At 34.3% G+C, this 24649-nt stretch overlaps 1 protein-coding gene across 1 annotated transcript in view; it reads left to right on the top strand.

Moving 5' to 3' along the window:
- Taf4b (TATA-box binding protein associated factor 4b) overlaps positions 1–24649 on the top strand; it is a 131612-nt gene that overhangs the window by 40559 nt on the left and 66404 nt on the right. The window contains exons 8-10 of the mRNA XM_021728930.3: positions 1162–1282; positions 2093–2198; positions 23427–23596. Coding sequence (XP_021584605.1) covers positions 1162–1282; positions 2093–2198; positions 23427–23596 — 397 coding nt within the window. The remainder of the gene's footprint in view (positions 1–1161; positions 1283–2092; positions 2199–23426; positions 23597–24649) is intronic.

The following is a 24649-nucleotide window of genomic DNA, read 5'->3' as shown; positions in this document are numbered from 1 at the left end:
ACTAGCTGGTAAACAACTTACTAATAATATCTTATTACTATCTCTCATAATTCAAATACTTAAAAGAAGAAACTTATAAAGTGAAATTGACTTATAAAATGAAATTGACTGCATAAATGAGATTCCAGATGTATATATTACTTCGTATACTTTAAATCTGATCCCTAGGACTTTATAAAAGTATGATCTCAACTTCATTGAAATGCATTATTTTTCCAGTTCTTTTCTGTTACCAAAGAATGATAGCAATTGATTTACTTCAGCTTGTATTTTTTTTCTCTAGGAACATTAGTTCCAGTAGGATTACTTTACAGAACATTATTTTCTCACTGTTTTTTAGTAATATACACTTGCCTTTTAATTTTGTTCACAAATATTAGAAAGTGAAATGAATTGTACTCCCAAGATTCTACTCAGAAGTCTATATCCTGCCCAGACCATTGCTCATTTATATTACCCATATGGGAGTTTAAGTACATCTAAATAATTCAGTTCTTGGCCCAAATATATAATTGTTCCTTGAAGTGAATAAATGACCCTCTGCTGTTCTGGCTTTTCTTTTTCTTTGAAGCCAAAAGTAATAGCACTGTTATTACTTTGTTTTCTCTCTTTGCCCCCCAATCCTCTCTGAATTTCTTGAATTTTTATCTTGGAGAATGCCTTTAGCATTATCATTTTTCCAAATGGTTTAGGAAGATACTTTTGAAAAACAGCACATAAAAAGTCCTTAACTTTTTAAAGGTGTATTTTGAAATATTTATGGGTAAAAGTTATATCTGGGATTTGCTTTAAAATAATAAACAATTGTGGGAGATAGAAAAATGGACCAGGTAAAGAAGAAACAAGATTGTTCAAGAATGAGTCATTGTTTAATCTGGATAATCTGTATTTTTGTATATGTCTGAAATTTTTCATAAGTTAAAAAGTAAAAATAGGAACCCTGTGGGGATTTTATAAACTTGAATTCTAGTATAATAGTATAGTGTGTGAGATAGTCATGTCTTTCACTTTTGAATAAGATCATTTTACTACATACAAATTTAAATTTTAAATATATTTATAGCTGAGTGAGCTCAGGCAGTTATTAAAAGTGAAATTTTGTCCTTTCTTTTTATAGCATGTTTAGTTGAATGACTGTACTGATAGTTCTAATTATTTCAGGTTGTCCAGCAGCCTTCAGGAGGCATTGCAAAACAAGTGACCACAATTTCCCATTCCCCAGCATTGACCATTCAGAAATCTGGACAGAATAAGATGCCAGTGAACACTGTAATACCTGCTAGTAAGTTTCTTCCAGGTAGACACTGATCTGGCTTGCCTCATCATACTGTTTGTGGAATGTGGTGGGTTTTGTACAACTTATTTGTTGTATTAAGAGAGATTTCGGGGGCTGGGTTTGTAGCTCAGTGGTAGAGCACTTGCCTAGCATGTATGAGGCAGTGGTTTCGATTCTCAGCACCGAATATAAGTAAATAAATAAAATAAAGACCCATTGATAACCAAAAAATAAAATAAAAATAAAAAGCAAAAGAAAGTTGGATTTTTAAAGTTGGTACTTAAGAGAATACTGAATGATAACTATTATAGTCTCTGAACATATATAGTTTTTAGGGGTGTAGGTTGTTTTAGAGTAAATGAAGCAACTACTTATGGTATTCCATAATTAGATAAGACAATCTAAATAAGTATTTTTCAAACTTATAAAACTTGCTATAACCTTTTAAAAAATGTAGTTTGGAAATCAAGTAAGGTAGATCTTTTAAGTGTTTTAAAAATATATTAATATAAAGGATATATTATTAACCTATGTTTCCATTACCTTTTGTACATGATGGTTTTTATAGTGATGCTATAGGCAACTTGAGACCATATAAAGAGAAATGGAGGGATCTTTATTTTATAAGATGATTTTTTTAAATGTAGGGAATATATTCATTGTCCTATTTGAATTTAGACAAAGTTCTGGGGAAGCTTGAATTTTTTTTTATTAGTGTATATATATATTTTTAAAACTGAAGCTCTGAATTTTTCCTAATGTGGCATAATTGCTTTTTTGATATTCTACTTTTTCCTTTCTTGTTTGTTTTTATAGCTTCCATTCTAAAGCAAATTACTTTGCCTGGAAATAAAATCCTGTCGCTTCAAGCATCTACTCTTCAGAAAAATAAAGTAAAAGAGAATGGAACTACATGCTTCAGGTAAAGAAAATAAGTAGTTAAAAACTTGGTCTAGTTTAAGGATATAATATTTAAGGAAAAAAAAACAGGTGACAAAGACTAATTCCTAAATAAAACAGATATATTGATGTCTTTAAAATAATCTAACAATATTCTTTTAAGTATTATTTATAAGCAGTAAGGTCTATCAATCTTAAGTATTTGGCTTAATGAATTTTGAAAAACATATATCTGTGTAATCATAATCCAGATGAAAATACTGAATATATCCATGGCCTTTATGCACTTTTCAAATCAATTACCCACATCTCCTGCCTCTGACAGTTACTGTTCTTGTGTCCATCACCATTGATCACTTCTGTGTATTCTTGAATTTCAAGTATATGGAATATTTTATTATTATACTAATGTCCCTTTATCTTCAGTTTTGCTTTCTGTGTGTTCAGTGATCAGATATCATAAGTGGTCTGAAAATATTAAATGGAAAATTCTAGAAATAATTCTTAAGTTTTAAATTTATGTGCTATTCTGAATAGTGTGATGAAATCTCAAGACTTCATGCCCAGGAAGTAAATCATCTGATCTTTGTCCAGCATATGCATTCTGGATATGCTAACCATTTGGCTAGTCATTCAGTAGCATCTAGGTTATAGGATTAATTTACAGTGCTTTTGTGGTAGTCTAACACAGTATCACAATACCTGTGTCATTCACCCCATTTCATCTCATCAAGTAGGCATTGTATCATCATAATATCATCATCAGAAAAAGGCTGAGCACAGAATGATAAGATATTTTGAGAGAAACCATGTTCACATAACCTTTATTACAGTATATTGTTGTCACTGTTTTATTTTTATTTTTAATCTTTTACTGTGCATAATTTATAAATTAAACCTTAGAGTAGGTATGTGTGTATACAAAAAAAGTTGATATATTTGGGGACTGATTCTAGGACTCCACTCAAACACTAAAATCCACAAATGTTCTAAGTCCCTTATGTAAAAGAGTATAGTATTTGTATATAATCTGAGCATAGCCTCCCAAATATTTATTTTTTAATTTTTAATTTTTTTATAGTACTGAGGATTAAACCCAGGGTCTCATACATACTACGTAAGCATTCTACCATTTCCAGCCCTTTTTTTATTTTGAGACAGGGCTTCCATAAGCAGACTGGCCTGAATTTGAGATTATCCCGTTTCAGCCTCTTTTTTAAAAAATATTTATTTTAGTTGTAAATGGACACAATAACCTTATTCTTACTATTTATTTATTTATATATTTATTTATACCAGTGATTGAACACAGTGGCACTTGACCATCCCCACATCCCCAGCCCTATTTTGTATTTTATTTAGAGACAGGGTCTTGTTGAGTTGCTTAGTGCCTTCGCTGTTACTGAGGCTGGCTTTGAACTTGCCATCCTTCTGTCTCAGCCTCCCGAGCTGCTGGGATTAAAGGTGGCAACTTTATTCATTATGTGATGCTGAGGATCGAACCCAGTACCTCACACATGCTAGGCAATCGCTCTACCATTGAGCTACAATCCCATCCCCTGTCTCAACCTCTTAAGTAGATGAAAATACAGATGTGCCACTACCATGCCACGCTCTTCCATATAGGTATAGTACCCAGTACAGTGTAAATTCTATGTAAATAGTTGTTACACTGTATTTAGAGAATAATGACAAGATCAAAAACTATGTACATAATTCAGTACACATGCAATTTTTTTCTTAATTGTGATTTGTTCTTTTCTGTCCTGTGGTGTTCTCAATTTTGTCCTTTTGACTCTTTTTCCAAAAAGTACTGCTCACTCTCCCCAAGAAGCTACACTTTGTATTTTTTTTCCCATTGGTTCTGGGTATTTAACCTGGGGTGCTTTATCACTGAGCCACATTTTCAGTCCTTTTTATTTTTTATTTTGAGACAAGGTCTCACTAAGTTGCTGAGGGCCTTGCTAAATTTCTGAGGCTGGCCTGAAACTTGAGATGCTCCTGTATCAGCCTCTGGAGTTGCTGGGAAAATTGGCATGAACCCTTTTAAAAACTTGCCAAATTAAATTTTAATATTTTTTGACTTGAAATACACTTAGTCTTCTTTCCCATAGTTTACTTTTGCCCACTGCAAGTTCTCCCATCTCTTCAGTCTTTTTCAGACTGCTTTTGCTTGCTTTGATCCTTGAGGTAGTTAGGCTCTGGGTCAGGCACCATAGGATGAGAGATGTGCACTGAAATTTACTATTTTTCTCTTTCCTTTATAGTTTTGAAGTTTGTATGTTCTTTATATTCAGGTTGTACTGAGGTTATTTAGTATCTGTTTTAGAGGAAATATTGGAAGACAGTCTAGACAGTCTAGGCAGTCATAATCTTACTCAGTGAATTTTGACAAAAGGCTAAACCCATGTATCCAGTGCCATAATCAAGATACTAGAAATACTCACCCCAAAAGGTTCCTTTGTACTTCTCTCCATCTAGTCCCTAAATTATATTTCAGATTCCAACCACTGATATCCGTAACATTGTAGATTAAATTCGTTCCTAGGGTTTTGCATCCATGACATCATACAATTTATATTCTTTGCCTTCTCTTGCTTAGCATAAGTCTTTGACTACATCTAGGTTGTTGCATGTGTAAGTAGTTTGACTTTTTATTGCGAAGTAGTATTCCATTGTATGTATATACTGTTGTTTATGTTGTCCTTTCTTGGTGGATATTCGGGTTGTTTCATTTTGGGCAATTATGAATAAAGCTCCTGAGAATACTGTGTCTAAAACATGTCTTTATGTGGATATAGATTTTTCCTTTTTTAAATACTGAGTTATGTGGTAAGTATGTGTTTGATTCTATTAAGAAACTGCCAAACTAATGAAATTTTAGCCCTTCTGGTTGATATATAATTGTAGCTCATTGTGGCTTTAACTTACATTTCCACAATGATTAATGATGCTGAGTATATTTTCATGCCTTATTGGCCATTTTGTGTAACTTCTTTAGTGAAATATCAGTTTGGATATTTTATCTATTTTAAAATTCAGTGTTTTTATCATGAGTTTTTTTCTGAATCTATTTAAGGTGATCATTGATTTTTCCCCCCTATTGTCCCGGTATTATAAACATTGATTTTTAAAAAATTTTTCAAATATTATGCCAACCTTTAATTCATAGATTGTTAATTAGCTTTTTTAGATTTTTCTGTCTTTGAATAACATTTGTTAAGGGTTTTGTATTTATGTTCATGAAGGATTTCAGTCTATATTTTTCTGGATTTTATAGTATTTTGTACCCATGGTTGTTCTACTATGGGGTTATATCCCCAGCCCTTTTTATTTTTTGTTTTTAGACAGTCTCACTAAGTTGCTGAGATTGGCTCAAACTTAAAATCCTCTTTTCTCAGCTTCCTGAGCTGCCAGGATTGCAGGTCCTCATGAGGACCTGGGAAAATGTGTAGTATTTGGTTTGAGGGTATAGTGTTTTGTAAGTGTTAGTTTGGTAAAGATAGCTGATAGTGTTCATATCTTCTGTATCCTGGTGGTTGTTTTTTTTTTTTTTTTGATTTGTTCCATCACTTACACAAAGTGGGTATTCAATCTCCACTTATTTTTTTCCATTTGTTCTATTGTGTTTTACATTATGCAATTGAAGCTTTGTTATTAAGACACTTCAAGACTAGTATGCCTGGTTGTTTTAAACTTTTGTGTAGAGTTAATATTCTTTCTTCCTTAAGTGAAGAATGAATGGAATGTACTTTGTAACTACATAGGTCTGTTGTTTTCTTTTTTTGGAGGATGGGGATGGTTTTTTATAAAGTCAGTTCATTCATATAAACAGGCTATTTAAGTTTTCTATTTCATCTCAATATCAGATTCAGAAACCCTACTTTTTAGGGTTTTGTACATTCCATCTTAATTTTCAAATTTATTGGCATGAATTTTTCATAATACTTCCTTTATTTCAAATGCCTGTGGGTCTGTATTGGTAGTGTACTACTATGTAGTTTTCAAGGATTTGTGTTTTTTCTTAGTAATTAATTTTTTGGGATATAGTTATTTTTTTATTTTTATTTTTTTGGTACTGGGTTTAAACCCAGGGGCTCTCAACAACTGAGCCACATCTCTACCCCTATTTTGTATTTTATTTAGAGACAGGATCTCACTGAGTTGCTTAGGGCCTTTCTAAGTTGCTGAGACTGGCTTTGAACTCCTGATCCTCCTGCCTCAGCCTCCTGAGCTACTCGGATTACAGGTGTGCGCCACAGCGTCCACTTTACTTTTTCCATTTAATGTCTATAAAATTTGTAGTTAAATTCCCTGTTACCTGGCGAGGGTTTTGTTTTAGGCAGACTTTTCCCTTCTGTGACCAAAAGGACCCAACCAGAACAGCTGTAAAGGAGGAAAGGTTTAGGGGCTTACGGGTTTCAGAGGTCTCCATCCATAGAGAATAGGCTCCATTTCTCATGCTCACAGGGAGGCTGAACATCATGGCGCAAGAGTGTGGTGATAAGGCTGCGGAGAGAGATTTCCAGGTTCCAGATACAAATATATACCCAAAGCCACGCCCCAATTCCTGCCTCCTCCAGCCACACCCTACCACTTCACTCAGTTAATCCCTATCACTGGTTTAATTCACTGCTTGGGTTAGACTCTTATAACCCAGTCATTTCTTCTCTGAGCCTTCTTGAATTGTCTCACAGGTGAGCTTTTGGGTGACACCTCACATTCAAACTGCAACAGGTTTTTATTCATTTGTTAATGTTTTTAAAGTTCAGTTTTTGATTTTGTTTTTATCTTCTGTCTATTCCATTGATTTTTCTAAAATAAGCATGCCTTTCTTTTTCTTACTCTTAAATTAGAGTACCTTTCTTTTCCTAGCTTCATAAATTAGAAATTTAGATGATTAAGTTTAAATCTTCTTTTTCTGATATAAGCATTGTAAAATTGCTACCAAATATTGATTTAACAACCAAGTAAATAGTACCCCCTCCCCCAATGCTGGGTATCAGATCTAGGACCTCTTACGCACTAGACAAGCAGTGTTTTCTTGAGCAATATCTTCGGTCTCTAAGTACACTTATCCCTCCCATTTTCATTTATGTCAAAATGCTTTTTTTCTCTTTTCCTTCTATGTTATAGTGCAAATATTTGAGGCTTTCATAGATATTTTGTTTTTTTTAAATAAAAATTTTGAGAATATAATCTGTATAAATTTAGTCTCCTCAATATAGCCACTCTTTGGGAATATTTCATGAGAACCTGGGAAAATGTGTAGTATTTGGTTTGAAGGTGTATTGTTTTGTAAGTGTTAATTTGGTAAAGATAGCTTATAGTATTCATATCTTCAGTATCTTCCTGGTGTTTTTGGTTTTGTTTTTTTGGACTTGTTCCATAACTTACTCAGAATGGGTATCAAATCTCCACTGGTGATGGCAGATTTCCTTATTTTTTCCATTTGTTCTCTTGTGTTTTGCATTATGCATTTGAAGCTTCGTTATTAAGAATACTTCAAGCCACTAGGGATGTGGCTGTATAAACTAATGAGTGTTCAGGCCAAAAGTTTTGTCCATTATATTCCCATTGACAAAGGGTTGCCATCCCTCCAGTTTCTGCTAGCTTCTGTTCAGTTTTCAGATGGTTGCTTTTAAAAATTTTAATTGTTATTAATCAAGTTCTTTTGACATTGCCAAAAAATACAACCCCTATTTCTTTTTTAATGGATTATTGTTCTGTGGTGTAGTTACTTATTTTTTCCTCTTAAATAATTTATCATAGTTACTTTAAAATCACTGTCTAGTGTTTCTATTATCTAGGTTACCTTTGGAGTTTGCTTCTGTTATGTGGCTTTTTAGTCCTATTTCTTGGTGTACTTGGTAATGTGCAATTCATTATCAGATGTGAATAAGAAAATATGATAAGAATTTTGCATTAATTCCCTTCGGAGAGAGGATTCAGTCAGCATCCTTTAAGGCACTTTGAGGAGTAATCACCTCAGTTTGGTCTGTGATTGAGCTGGCTCAAAGCAATATGTAACCTTTCCAAGATCCTGTGTAACTTTAGTTCTTCCACCCTAGGATGTAGTCCCTGAAGAATTTCAAGTAAGACTTAGGGTGTTTTCTTTCCTGGAATGTGAACCCAATTTTGATTTCTTACCTCTTTACTTCAAGAATACCTAAAACTGACTTTTCATGGGTTCTTTATGCTTGGCTTCTTTGATTTTTCTTCTGTAGTGCTTCTGTGTCAGATCCCTCACTTCTTTATATGGTCCTGTCCTATCCCTCAAGCCATGGAATCCTTGAGCTCCAAATTCCTGTCTCCATGAGATTGCCTAAAGCTCTTTTGGCTTATTCTGCCTCTTAGTAACTGCTGTCTCTGAGGCATTTTAGCATCTTTTCCACATTAAGAATTAGCAGATGCCCATGGGTGAAAAACAAGGGAGAAAATTGGGCTTACTCCAGTGAGGCTTTCTTCTGTCAGGATTGTGTTCCATCAATACCTGGCTCCCTTGGAAGCTCTGTGATGCCTTTAAATGAACTTTTAGAAATAATTGTTCTGGTTGGGTGTGGTGGCACTTGTCTCTAGTTAAGCTGCCCCAGAGCCTGAGGTAGGAGGGTCTCAAGTTCAAGGCCAGCCTGGGCAGTTTAGCAAGGTCCTATATCAAAGATTAAAAAGGGGTTGGGGGTGTGGTAGAGACCTTCTAGGCCTAATCACCAGCACCTCAAAAAAAAAAATGTTCTGACTTTATTACCTTTTCTTTCTCAAAACAATTATCTGATGTAAATAATAGTCTCCAAATAGAATCAGAGTTCTTGTGTGATTTGTAAGAACATTTTGTATTTATATATTTATTGGAATTAGTGTTTTTCAAGTCACTTTCTATGATGGTGTGTTTTGATGAATAGAAATTGTGTTTTTTTCCCTTCATGACTTGCAGAAGTTCTTAATTTTAAAGTAGATGAATTTGGAAGTTTCTTTCTGAAAAGTGCTTATTTTTGCCTGTAGAGTCCCTCCTGGAAACCATAAAGACATTTTCCTGTATTGTCTTCAAGTTTTACTGTATGTGTGTGTGTATTGCTGAGGATTGAACCAGGGTCTAGTACATGCTAGGTAAGCACTCTAGTCGAGCCCACAACTACATTCCCATCTCTTGAAGTTGTACTTTTTTTTTAGTTACAGTTGGACACAATATCTTTATTTTATTCATTTATTTTTATGTGGTGCTGAGGCTCGAACTCAGCACCTTGTACCTGCTAGGCGCTCTACCACTGAGCCCCAGCCCTAGCCCTAGCCCCTGAAATTGTACTTTTTATATTTAAAACTTTATTTCAACATCAGGAGTTTATTTTGTTCTTTTCCTATGGTGTGGATTAGGGATCTTAGTTCTGGTTGCATTGTTGAAGAGTCCATCCTTCCTCAATGACCTATAATACAATCTCCATTGTCATACACGCAGCAGTCTTTTCTGGCCTATCATTTTAAATAGTTAAATTTCCTATAGCACACTGTTTAATTTACTATAATTCCAAAAATAACTTTTGTATCTGATAAAGCATATTCTTTGCCTACTTCTCCTTTACTTCATTTCCTTCCTCTATTTCCATACTTCCTCCATCCTCTCTGGATTTCCTTGGCTTACTTGGATTTTTGGTATTCCTTATAAACTTTAAGAACCTCAAAAATATCTGTTGGGATTTGAATTGGCATGCCTTGAGTCCATAGGTCCATTGTCCTCCAGGTGATTTCTTGATAATTTTGAGCCTGTGTCTGTGAACATGATTTATGTCTCCATTTATGCACATCTTTAATGTCTTTGTATTAAAATGTTATAATTTTATCTATATATATTTTGCACAATTTTGTTGCATATATCATCTTTATTTCTAGGTACCTTGTAAGTAATATTTTTGGTAATTGAAATGTAGGGTTTTTAAAAATCATTTTCCAGTTGCCTCACGTTATTATTTTGAATGGTTTTTAAGATTATTTGAAGTTATTTATGAAGACACTAATGTCAAAAGAATAAAATTAGAATTATGGATTGACTTTTGAGGGGCTGTTCACACTTTAAAGATCTCATTCCAGTTTTCTTTGGTATTATGTATGTGTATGTGTTCACATTCAAAGATAAATGTTCAGGGAAAAGTCACCCTTATCAAATTACAGGGAAACATTAACTCACTTGGAATTCCAATGACTTCAGTCATTTGATGACCAAATGTTGAATGTTAAAACTACTATGAAATATTAAAAAATAAAATGCGGAATAAAAGATAAGAAGGCAATGATTTATCTTATTAAAATGAATACAAAGATTTGAAGAAGAACTAAGTAGGATATTTAGAAGTGAAAACTGTAGTTGAAATTAAAACTTGATTGGATAGGTAAATCAGATTTAACCTGAGGACCTAAATTGAGTTTTCTTTACTTCATTGAGGATTTGTGAGTATTTCTGGTAGGAACCAGGGATGACTTGGAACCATATTAGCCCTGTTCTGGCTCAGGAATCTCAGATACTTTTTCCCACTGTAGGGGAGACCCAGGAATTCATGCTAGCCACAGGCATTGCCCGTAAGGCAATTCTTTCTTTAGGGTGTACTCATTGCTTGTTTTTCCTGACGCTTTTTTTTTTATTTGACAGTTTCTGTGAACCCAACAATGGAATGAAAATGTGTTATGCTTGTCTAGTTATAATGCTGTGTAATTGCTCCTCAGTAAATCTAGTCCATTCACTGCCTGCAGCAAAAGTGTCACCATTAGTATTTTCTCTGGGAGATTTCTAGCTTATTATTTTTGCTCATTTATCTGTTGAGTGCTTATTGCTTTCCAGACCTATGTATATATAGTGGACAGTAATTCTTTGTTGTATATGTTATAAGTATTTTTCTTCTAATCTTGTTTAACTCATAACTTGAATTTTATTGTCTTTGGTATAGGGAATTTTAAAATCACATTATTAGGTTTATCAGTCTCTTCCTTTATAGCTTTTTTTTTTTTTAATTAATTTATTTTTTTTTATTGTTGGTCATTCAAAACATTACACAGTTCTTAATCCTTTATAGCTTTTGAATTCTAAGAAATCCTTCCCTATCATGAGCTCATAATGATGTGCTGCTGTGTTTTTTTCCAAGATGTGTGTGTGTGCGTGCGTGCATGCGTGTGCACGTGCACATATATACATATATATATATATACACACACACACACCCGTAGAAGCTTCCTTCACATATGTACATTTACTCTTATTTCTTCAATAAATCTTGAGATTTACTTTTTCCCAACTTGATTGCTGTCTCAAGAGTTGTTACTGAAGAGTTCATTACCTTTGGGATTTGAAATGCCACTTTTATCTTATAGTAAATTCCCATTTATATAAGTGCATATTTCATGTAAATTGGATGTTTTATTATTATGTTAATGTATTTTCAATTATTATAAGACCATTATTTTTTTATCTAATAGTGTGCATTCTCTCTTTTTTTTTGTATCAAACGTATACTGATTTTACATGCTGTTTTTCTCTTGTGTGTGTATTTTAGCATCAGCATGGCATTTCCAAGAAATTTTTGTATTGAGATTTTTGTGATTAGCTTCAGTGGGATGGGGGAGAGAATTGACTTTATTGTGGAAGATTCCCACTTAGGAACATGGTTACACATATTTGTTAAAACTTAGAAAGGTTATAATAACAGAAAAGTGAAAAACAGTTACATCTACAAGATAGAATTTTATTTCTTATATTCAGGAAAAAACTAGAAAACTGGAAAGTAATCTAGTTGTTATAAGGATTATATTTTATTGTGTAGCAACCCAGGATTTCCTGGGTATGTGTACACATAGGCATGTTTTTTGTTACATTTAATTGTGTATGATAATGGAGTTTGTTGATACTTTCTTGTACGTGCATACCATATAACAATTAGATTTACTCAGTTTTTTCCCCCAGTATCTCCTTTTCCTCAAACTCCTGTTGCAGTTATGGTTCCACTGTACATTTGCACATGTGGGAATGTGTTGCCTTCTGTCCTCTAGTCTGCATATGGTATGGACCTTTGTTTCACATTTTCCTCCTTAGGGAGGCTTTGCCTGACCAAACAATGTGAAGTTGCTTCCTCAGTCACATTTGCTTGTCTTGAGACACTTATCTAAATTATTAGTTTATTTATTACCCTTCTGTATATTTTCCATATATTATATATATACCTTTCTATATATTTCCCTTTTTATTCTCTATGAAAGTTTACTGTAACAGTTGTTTACTATTGTTTATATACCTAGTGTTTAGAACAATGTCTGATTCATATTAAACTTTCAAATATTTGTTGAAATAGTGAATTTTGAAAAGAACAAGATGTTTATAATCCTAGCTATTTCTGGGTATTTTTTTTTTGCACTAAGTTGTACTTTTCATTCTTATACTATACTTTCTATTAATTTGAGTTATATGTGGTATTATGCACACCTTCTCATAGTATTGTCTTTTGGGGGGCAGAATATTATATGACATAATTTAATTTAGAATATCCTTTATTTTAAAAGATTTTAAGAAAGTTCATGTATTGTGGGACACCATGATATACACCTGTAATACTAGGGAGTTGGGAAGCTGAGGCAGGAGGATTGCAAGTTCAAGTCAGCCTTAGCAACTTAGTGAGAACTTCAGCAACTTTGTAAGACCCTGTTTCAAAATACAAAATAAAAAGACATGGGTATGTGCCTTAGTGGGAAAGTACCCCTGGGTATCTCCCCAAGTACCAAAAAACAAACAAAAAAGGAGAAAGTTTATATATTCAGCTTGGGTATAGATCAGTGGTAGAGTGTTTGCCTACATATGTTTGATTTCCTAAATAGATGAATGTTTGTGGTTTTATATGGAAGAAATATCTCTTTGCTTTTATTCTTGGCAAAATGGACCAGTTTTAGAGCTCTAAGTCCATATACAGCAGATTCTATTGCTCTGAGCCCAAGATGAGGCAAAACATGGGAGAAGGCTATGGCAGAGGGAAGCTACTCCCCTCATGGCAGCCAGAAAGCAGAGACAGAGAGCTCATAGTGTTCTCTTAATTTAAATTTGCTTTTCTGGATACTTAATATCACTTTTATTCAGTTATTGTTAAAATGAAACAAAAATAGACTATTAATATTGATTTTTATAAAATAAGAAGGGGAAGTATATGACATTTGACCTTGTCTTGATTGAACTAGATGAAATTTAATCATAGATTGATATCTGCCTGTTTTTTTCCCCCAAAAAACTATCTGGTTAACCTAAATTTTTGTTTTTGTTGTTGATTTGTGACTTTTTTCTCTGGGAAACCCTGGTTTCCTAGTTAGCTCATCTCTATAGCTGTGATGAATATTGGAAGCTGTATGGTGCTTAAACACCAGATGGTGCCAGAGATTCATGTTTTAACTGTCATACTTCTGACTGAATCAGAAATGACCGTATTATAGCACCTCTTCAAGTTTGTTTGATTTTCCCTATTTAAACTGAGTGGGTATTTTGTGATGGTAAGGACTTTCTTTCCCTCTTTCTCTTTCTCTCTCCTTTCTTCTTGGGAATTGAACCCAGGGATGCAAAACCACTGAACTACATTCCTGGTCCTTTTTGATTTTGAGATGGGATCTCAAGTTGCTCAAAATCTTGCTAAATTGCGAGGCTAGTCTTGAACTTGTAATTTTGCTGCCTTAGTCTCCGGAGTTGCTGGGATTACAGGCATGCGTTACCACACCTTGGAATATCAATTTTTTCGATGTGGTAATGCTTCATAGTTTTTTTAGTCTGTGTTTTAGACATATATAATAAAATACTTATAAATGAATAATAAATGTAATTTTTCTTGTAATGAAGGCATTTTAACAGTTTAATATGATCCTGTGCTAGCTTTTGATGGAAATTAGATTCCTGAACATTCTATACAGGGGATTTATTTATTTATTTATTTATTTATTTATTTAACCTTTTTAAAAGACATTCATAAAAATTTTGTTTATATGGCAATTCCTGGTTTACAGACTACTTTATAACTAACTAGTTTGAAATTCCAAATACATCATTGCCACAACTCTACAATAAGTTACCTCTCTTTCCCGATGAGGACAAAGAGCCTTAAGTGAAGAATTGGAGATTAGATTATGAAATCTTTTAAAGTTTTATTCACATTTTGTCATAGAAAAATGATTTCAGGATAAAATGTCTTTGTACTTATGTGTAGAATGAACTGAGAAGAAAGACCTTGGAGGTATGTACACCATAAAACAGATGCTAAAGTTAACTTGTGCAGTAAGGAAGGGCCTGACTTTATTGATTATTGGCCTCCACAAGAAGGATCAAAGCCACAGGACAGTGATAATGCTGCAGTGTGATTCATATTCAATTTATTAAGATTAATAACCTAAATATAAATATAAATATAGGAAAGGTCTGATAGATACTTCTAAAATTATTTATAAGTAAATATTTGCTATTATAATATATATCAACAATTTTAGAGTTATCTAGGAAACTTGGTCCATCCAGAATGAAATATCTGGAGACTAAATATGGGAGAGATCTGTATTTTGAAAACCTTTATAGTATTACTGATGTTCATTATAGTTCTTCTAACTATGAATATATAGACTAGTCGGTCTCGAAATGTGGTCTACAGAAAAGAATTTAAAAACTGAGACTCTTAACAGGAGACTTTTTGTGTATTACTGTCATAATGTTATTTACCCTTTTCAGAGTGTTATCAGCATGGATGATTCAAAAGCCATGTGGTGAAATTCTTGGTGTCAGCACAGAACCAGGCAGTGGTACCAAATCACACTAATCGGCCACTTATTTATTTATTTTTTAAAAAAATACCTATTCCTCTTTTTCTTACATATCTTTATTTTTATTTATTTTTATGTGGTGCTGAGGCTCGAACCCAGGGACTCACGCGTACAAGGCAAGTGCTCTACCACTGAGCTACAACCCCAGCTCTTAAGCGGCCACTTATTATTTCCTTTTATACACTGTAATAAACAAAAAGCAAAGGAAAAATAAATTTTTGGGTGTTCTTAATGAGATAACACAAGTTATTATTTTATTAACTCTGAACCCTTGAGGACATGCCTGTTTCCTATTCTATGTGACAGAAGCTCTTCTGCTTTGTGTCAGAATACAATGGTCTCAAGACAAGTTCTTATGCGCCTGTTTGAGTTGTGAGCTAAAGTTTTTTTTCCCCCATAGAACACTATTTTTTACTTGAAAGAACAACTGACAGATTATTTAGACTTGGAAATTTGTTATTTTTATGAAAATAAAAGAATTGAGCCTATCATTTCTGGGGAGTGGGGGAGATCAACTTATTTATTTATTTATTTAGGCCAATGATAAAGTTTGAGAAAAAAATTTTTGAAAAATTTATTTTCCCTACCATGAGGTTGACAGATTTTTCAATACTTATCTTTTCTGATTGCTCAAAATATTAACATGTGATTTTTGAATTATGTATGAGTCTAAATTTGGAAGATGTATATACCTTAGTGAATCAGTCTTTTCCAAATTACCTGTGTGTGATGTTACAAAACTATGCATGGGTAAAAGACTTATTCAAAGTGCATGATGGTGAGTGGTTTTTTAAAGAGATTTGCAAAAATAGAACACAGTGCCACTGTTAATATTATTATTATCCTCATCATCATTATTATTATTTTGGTACCTGGGATTGAACCCAGTGGTCTTTAACCACTGAACCATATCCCCAACCCTTTTTATTTTGAAATGGGGTCTTGCTAAGTTGCTTAGAGCCTCACTAAGTTGCTGAGGCTGGTTTTGAACTTTCAATCCTTCTGCTTCAGCCACCTGAGTCCCTGGATTACAGGCATGCACCACCACACCCAGCTTACTAATTTTTTAATTTTATTTTGGTATTAGTTTTCATGAAAATATTCCATATGTTAATGTATAATAGAATTTCATTTTTCAGTAAGTAAGTAATATTCTTTAGTTTCCTATATAGTTTAGCTTCTAGTGTGGTTTTCATTCAAAATTACGGGGTAGGTTAGTAGTCTTTCAAGTGTGGTCCACAGACCGGACCATTTGTGTTATCATCATGTAAGTGTGCAGATTTCGGGTCTCCATTATAGGACCTAACTGAATGAGAATCGTGAATGCTGTGTAGGTGTGCTTGCCTATGAGACCTGCATTTTAAATATGTTTGCTAGGTGCTTCCTAGAACCACTTAAAGTCTAAGATATACTGTAGAATACTGTGTGCTACCTTTTAGTTAATAAGAAGAAATACAAAGGGACTTCCCATGAGGAAAATGACTTTAGAAAATGCATAGAAGGAAAAAAGGTATTGGGTGAGTTTATAGACATACTGTGGTCAGCTAGAGAGGCCATAGCCAAGAGAGGTGCAAAGGAATATTGAAGGCAGACTTCGAAGGAATCAATAATGTAAGGAAAGAACTTGGTCATCTTGAGATAAAATTGTTTTGTTGTTGGTGTTGTTTTATTTTGTTTGTTTGAGGTGGAATCTTGTTATGTTGTTGTTCAGCGTGCTTTCAAACTCTTGGGTTCAAGTGATCTTCCTGCCCCATCCTCTTGAGTAACTGGGATTATAGGCATGCACAACCCTGTCCAGCTTGCTTGTTCGTATCTAAAAAACAAATTGTCTGTTTGATTAGGTAATGTATAAAGCATTAACATACTTTTGCAAGAACACGAAAAGTACAAAAGTGGGAAAAATAAGAATCACTTCTCTTTTCTCTGCTACCCAAGGTGCCAGCCTAGAGCCAGTCTAGAACTTGTTACCAGTTTCTGGTTTATCTATATATATCATCATCATCATCACCATCTTTTTTTTTTTTTTTTTTTTGGTGGAGTGCACTTTATTGGTGGTACATTATAAATGTGCCATTTGTATTGGTTTTTTTTTCAGCACAAATGCGAATATACAATAATACATATTTTCTGTTTTGGTTTCTACCAGTTAATAATCTTGGGTTTTTCCTGATATTATTAGTACATGTTCATTGTGATTTGATATTTTCAACAAAGCTTAGTAATTATGGGTGGTGCTTGGGAAACAAAGCTGCAGTGACTGTTATTTCACATAATTTCTAGGAAGAGTGGTTTGTTCATTTTAAACTCTCAGATACTTCCAAATGGACCTTCTTGGAGATTATATTACCAAATTATTCTCAACAGCAAAGCTTAAAGTAGCATTTTTTCATGTGTTCTGATAAACTTTAAAAAACACTTTACTAGTCCCACAGGTGAAAAATTATATCCCATATTTCTGTTATAAATGGGTTAGAATATCTTGAGTCATTTTTATTTTCTGTTCACTGAAGATTCATATGCTTCATCCATTTTTCCATTGGTTCCTTGATCTTTTCCTTAGTTACTTATAGGAGTTTTTTATATGTTAAAGTACAGATGGTCCTTGACTTATTTTTGGTTCAACTTACAATTTTTCAAACTTAGAATGGTGAAAATAATATGCATTCAGTAGAAACATACTTTATCTTTTGAATTTTGATCTTTTCCCTGGCTGGCAACATGCAGTATGATAGATACTCTGTTGTGATGGTTGGCAGTGGCTACCAGCCCCAGCTCCTAGTTACCCATGAAATCATGAGGGTAAACAGCTGATACTTTGTTATGACTTTTTGGCATGTTTTGGATATAGATATTTGATAAATTACATGTATTATTTAGCACTTTACTGAAAAACAGTCTTTGTGTTAGATAATTTTGCTCAACGCTCAGTTAATGTTAGTATTCTTAGCATATTTAAGATGATCTAGGCTAAACTATGGTTAGATATGTTATATGTACTTTCAACTTACTGTGGCCTTGTTGGTACATAACTCCATCATAAGTGGAGAAGCATCTGTAATTCTTTTTTGGTATAACATGAGTTGCTTCATTAATTGTCAGGCTTAGTGTAGGGGCTATTATTATTATCATGTTACTGAAGATGAGTTTTAGAGAGGTTAATTGCTTTGTTTTCCATAGATAGTGACAGAAGTCAGGTTTTCAAGCTAGTCAGTTTGATTCAAAACCTTCATTTTTGCCTATTGTTCTCTGCTACTTAGTACATAGTAATTAATAAACCAGCACACTGTTTTGAGCACATAGAAGTTCCTTACATATTTAAATGCAATTTATATACCACTCTGTTAGGAATGATAGATGATTGGTATGATCAATGAAGTTAGTTGTGTTGGCATTTAAGGCAAACACATTGACTATTAGATTAAGTCATTGAAAGACCTACCATAACAGACGAAAATACACTCTCAGATGTTCCAAGTTGTAGCAGTTGGGGGAAATGATTTAAAATTCTGAAAATAAATTAAGCTGGAATTTCTAAAATAGGCATTTGAAGGAGTTTGGTATATAGATAAGGCTTTGATAGCTCAAAGAAAGAAGCAAGGTGAACTGCAGGATCAGCACAGGAAAGAAATATCCTGAGCAGACCTGGAATCAGTAAGAGCTATTGATAGCAAACTACCTGAAAGGCCTCCAATGTCAGGCTGACACCATGGGGTCATGAAAGGTTTTTTTGAACAGAAAAGGAATATGATTCATTCGTCTTCAGATAGTCTAGTGCTATTGCAGATCCTAAGAGGAGATTTAAGAAGGCAGGCATGAACAGTGTAACTTTATCAAAAGCAAAAATAATTAATTAAGCTTCCAAAGCAAGAATACATGAGAAATGACAGATTTTTTTTTCCTAGTACTGTATTCTATTCCACAGAATCTTGAGTTGAAAGCTTTTTCTGCTAAGGCACCCACTATTAAGTTTCCTTTTCTGAGTATCTTCTAAAACAAGATTGTCCAGTACTTTTATCAGAAGGCACTGCATTAAACTTTTTAAGAATTGGTTCAGTGATTCTCATTTTTTTTCTTCTTAAAAATTAAATCAGAACTATTAGAATCCTAAACATGGTCTTGATTACTGTCCTCTCCTGTCCTGACTTTACTAATAATACTGTTGAAACAGTGTTGTCTTTGCTTTCCTTCAGTCAGCCTCCTTTCCTCCAGGGAATTTTTAAACAGCTTGGGGCTTGGGTGCTGTTTATTGTGGCACCTTTTCTTATTTCTTCAGTAGGGGTCCTTTTCTGCTCCTGCTGTCATCTGTAACCATGGCAACTGGCAGCTGTACTGGAGGGAACTATGTTCAGCTTGGGGCCAAATAGAAGGAGAGATGACAGGGAAGAACGAATTGTATTGGGCAGTTATTCCTTGCTTATTTGGAGGCAGAGGCTAGTGGATTCTGAAAGACAAGGGACTTTCTCCTCGTGGAATCCTGTTCAGTTCATTACTGTGCTTGACCTGGTACTGCTCATTCTAACCTGTGTGTGAGATCTCAACAGGAGTTTTGTGGGAACCCTGCTAGAGAAACAAGATGCAGTTTATAGGAGCTTATGTACTGGCACACATCTGGGATTATAACAGTCTTTTTTTTTTTTTTTTGTACCAGGAATTGAACACAAAGGATGCTTAACCACTGAGCCACATCCCTAGCCCTTTTTTTACTTTTTATTTTGAGCCAGGCCTGAGTTGCCGAGGCTAGCTTTGAACCTGAGAGCCTCCTGCCTCAGCCTCCTGAGCTGCTGGGGTTACAGGTCTGGGCCACCCTGCCTGGCTTATAAACAGTCTTGAGTGTATGTGTGTACAGGTCATATGGAATTACCTTCAGTAACTTCAGGTTTACTTTTAAGGAAGAAATGAGCTTATATGTGTAAGTTTCATCTTATTTTCTGTCTTTAGTTTTTTAAATTTTTATTTTATTTATTTTTTATTTTAATTAATTATGTGTTCTAATCAGTTATACATGACAGCAGAATGCTCTTTGATTCATTATACACAAATGGAGCACAAATTTTGACTTCTGGTTGTACCCAAAGTAGGGTCACATCATTTGTGCAATCATACATGTACCTAAGATAATGATGACCATCTCATTCCACCGTCTTTCCAATTCCCATACCACACTTTATTGTTCTCTGTAGTCACTCTGGGCTTCAAAACCAGAACTTCATGTCTGCTAGGCAAGTGCTCTACCCCTCCTCTCAGGCCTTTTAAAATAGTGTTTTACTCAGATTTTGGGCCATCTTTAAGTTTATGATTTCTACTATTATTACACTTCAGATATTTAAATCTTTAGATGTTTAAATCAGAACATGCTACTTGATTTACACAAGTGGGAAGTTGATTCTTTTTTTTTCATATTTTTTATTCATGTTCTGTAATTGTACATAACGATGGGATTTGTTGTTACGTAGTAGTACTTGGACACTGTATAACAGTGTAATTTGGCTACTTCTCCCCTCCCTCCTTACCTCCCATCCCTTGGTTCCTTTCTACTGAAGATCTCCCTTTAATTTCATGAGATCACTTTTTTCCCCTTTTTTCCTCTCTAGTTTCTCATACCAGAGAAAACGTAAGGACCATTCACCTTCTGAGTTTGGCTTATTTCACTTAACATGATGATCTTTAGTGCCAAACATTTTCCTGCAAATAACACAATTTCATTTTTCTTTATGACTGAATGAAACTCCATTGTGTATATATATATACCACATTTTCTTTGTCCGTTCACCTGTTGATGGACACCTTGTTTGGTTCCATAGTTTAGCTATTGTGAATTGTGCTGGTACAAACATGGGTATACATGTATCACTACAGTATAGTGACTAATTCTTTAGGATAAATACCAAAAAGTGGGTCATGTGGTAGCTCATGCCTAATCTTTTGAGAAACATCCATACTGATTTCCACAGTATAAAAGTGTTCCTTTATCTCCACATCTCTTCAGCATTTATTATTATTTGTATTCTTGATGACTGCCATTCTGACTAGTGTGAGATGAAACTCAGTGTAGTTTTTTTTTTTTTAGTTATAGGTGAACATAATGTCTTTATTTTATATTTATGTGGTGCTGAGGATCGAACCCAGTGCCTCACACATGCTAGGTGAGCGCTCTACCTCTGAGCCACAATCTCAGCACCCTCAGTGTAGTTTTTTTGGTACTGAAGATTGAACTGAGGGGTGCTCAATCACTGAGCCACATCCCCAGCCCTTTTTTGTATTTTATTTAGAGACAGGGTCTTGCTGGGATGGTAAATGCTTCACTAAATTGCTGAGGCTGGCTTTGAACTCGAGAATCCTCCTGGCTCAGTGTAGTTTTGATTTGAATTTGTTTAGTTGCTAATGATGTTGAACATTTTAAAAAATCTATTTCTTGGCCATTTGCATTGCTTCTTTTGAGAAGTATCTATTTAATTCATTTGCCCATTTATTAATTGGGCTATTTGGTTTTTTAGTGTGAAGTTTTTTGAGTTCTTTATATATTCTAGAGATTAATCCTCTGTCAAAAGAGTAGCTAGCAAAGAATTTCTCCCATTCTGTGGGTTCTCTTTTCACATTCCTAGTTGTTTCATTTAAAACTTTTAAATTTGATACCATCCCACTTATTAACTCTTGGCATTATTTCCTGAGCTTTGGAGTTTTTTAAGAAAGTTGTTTTGGGGAATTGATTTCTAGAGCCATTCTGAGCATTCCATATCTCTGACAATAACTCTATAAAGCACCCCCGCCCCACATACACACTTTTGGTACCAGGGTTGAACCCAGAGGCTCTTAACCACAGAACCACAACCTTAGACCTTTTTATTTTTTATTTTGTGATAGGATCTCACTAAGTTGCTTACTTCCTTGCTAAATTGGTCTCAAACTTGCTATCTTTCTGCCCAGCCTTCAAGTCTTTGGGATTACAGGCATGCACCACTGTGCCTGACTAGTAATGCCCATTTCATTTGGTGGTCTGAGAGATTTTTTTCCCAGTCAAGAGACTCCCCCTCCCCCCCCCCCTCCTCCTCCTCCTCCTCCTCCTCCTCCTCCTCCTTCCTCCTCCTTCCTCCTCCTTCCTCCTCCTCCTCCTCCTCCTCCTCCTCCTCCTCCTCCTCCTCATCATCATCATCATATGTTTGTGTATGGGATCTCTCTTTCCCTGCCCATTACACGTACTGCATTTTGAAATTGAACACCACAGGGCTTCATTTCTTGAGTGTTTGACAATTACCCCCTCTCCCTCATTCTGGACACAAATACATTACCACAAGGAGGTTCATAATTAAATCTGGTGACATGAAACTACATGATATAACATTTGGCCCATGAAATAAAGTGAAACAGCATCTTTTTATATAATCTTACTTGTTTAAATTATGTTATCCATTGATATTTGCCAGTAACTTTCTTATTACTACATATGGTAGAAAGGATACTAATAAGGATTTTAGTATTTTTTTTTCTTTTTATGGGTACTCTCAATGGTAGAGTGCATGTCTAGCTGTACAAGTTCCCTGGGTTTGATTCCCTGTACCACACAAAAACAGGATGAAAAAAAGAAAAGTTTACTCTCAAGTATATCTATTTACCTTAGTACTGTAGCTGTGCAGCATTTCTATGAGATACAGACAGCTGTTTAAAGGAGTCCAGACATACTTTGCATTTTATATTTATGCCTTTTGTACATGTATGTATATTATGTAATTTTATATTTTATATATAGGCCTTTGCAGCCAATTGTTTGAGGATATGGTTTGATATATTCAGTTGGTACAGATGGAGAACCCTAGAAGTCTAAAGCAGAAAAACAAAACTGGTTTTAAAAATTTGATTTCAGAATAACTAGTTGAGTAAGCAGCTTCTTAAAAGCCTTATGTGGGTACAGACCTTTCAGGACCCAAGGGGTTTCTGCTGCCCCTCAATGAAACGATGAAGTGGGCTATGGAAATCTGCAGAGCTTTTAACTATCTTGGATGAAAACAAAGATGTCTGTTTTCTTTTCTTTGTCTTTCATTGCAATGGATTTGTGGATTATTTAGTATAATTCCATATCTCTCTTGGTGTATTTCATTTACCAGAGAGGGAAAGATAAACCCTAGAAAACAACATTCCTTCTTGATTAATTTTTCTTATATTAAATGTATACTAGTCTTTAGATATGCCAATTAATTTTTAACTATTATTATGAAAGATAGCTTTTCTTTAAGTCGTCTTTTGATTGGATGAATTAAGTAAAATAATGCCATTAGTTATAAGATCTGTAATTTTCTTGCTTTCTGTAGTAACGCATTCTCTCTCTCTCTCTCTCTCTCTCTCTCTCTCTCTCTCTCTCTCTCTCTCTCACACACACACACACACACACACACACACACACACACACACCCTACCCAAAAAATATAACTTTTTTTCCTATTAGAGATGAAGATGACATCAATGATGTGACTTCCATGGCAGGGGTCAATCTCAATGAAGAAAATGCCTGCATCTTAGCAACAAACTCTGAATTGGTTGGTACACTCATTCAATCATGTAAAGACGAGCCATTTCTTTTCATAGGAGCTCTACAAAAGAGAATTTTGGACATTGGTAAGTACAATTATGATTTTTGGTCTGATAGGAATATCTGTTGGGGAAAAATATTAAGAGAGACCACCTGGAACTCTGAGGCTTTAAGAAAGGCTTTAGAATTAATCAGGATTTGGGGGATGTTATCAAAAGAAGTATTTATTTTATAGATTATTAATATAATCTGAATCATATAACTTTAGATAATAGAGATAAGATTTCATTGTGTTTCTTTTTTGTAAATATATTTTTGTTTTAGTTGTCAATGGACCTTTATTTTATTTATTGTACATGGTGCCGAGAATCAAACCTAGTGCCTCACACATACAAGGCAAGCACTCTGCCACTGAGCCACAATCCCAGTCCTTATTCCAGTTTCTTGAGGGGGAATAGATGTGCATTTTTACATGAATGTATAATATGGTATATTATTTTTTCTATCCTGTTCCTTATTTGGCTCTTAGGCATATATGTGTACAAATTCACTCTTACGTTACAAGTTTATATTTATAAGATATAGGAACAGGTACTGAGAGCAAGTCCCTTTTTCCTTGTCTCAACCCTGAAATTTTCTCTAGTTCCAGGAGTAGTTGTCAGTAGGCTTCACTGTGGGAAAGAAATGGGAGAGAACACACCATGTGTAGATACTTAGCTTTTTGTTGTTCTTAAATCACAACTCATTACCATGTAAGACTGCAATCTCCTCCACATGAATTGTTAAAAGACAAGTTGGAGAGAGTATTTTTGTGTCTGAGTTATGCCAGTTTTTGTATCTTGACCCTAGGACTTATCAGGGACCAGCTGTTTTTCTTCATCCATTTTACATTTTGGGGATAGGTGCTAATGAACTTTGAATGTACTTGAGTAGGAATCTTTGTGTTTTATATTGAAGGCTTAATACAGAGTTGATTGTGATTTTTTAATACATCCATGATATATTTTTTTAAATATTTATTTTTTAGTTTTAGGTAGACACAGTATCTTTATTTTTATGTGGTGCTGAGATTAGAACCCAGTGCCTCACACAAGCTAGGCGAGTGCACTACCACTCGAGCCACATCCCAGTCCTCATCC

This window comes from Ictidomys tridecemlineatus, chromosome 13, assembly GCF_052094955.1.
Source record: "Ictidomys tridecemlineatus isolate mIctTri1 chromosome 13, mIctTri1.hap1, whole genome shotgun sequence".
NCBI classification, from domain to species: domain Eukaryota; kingdom Metazoa; phylum Chordata; class Mammalia; order Rodentia; family Sciuridae; genus Ictidomys; species Ictidomys tridecemlineatus.
This window is presented reverse-complemented; position numbering and strand designations above follow the sequence as displayed.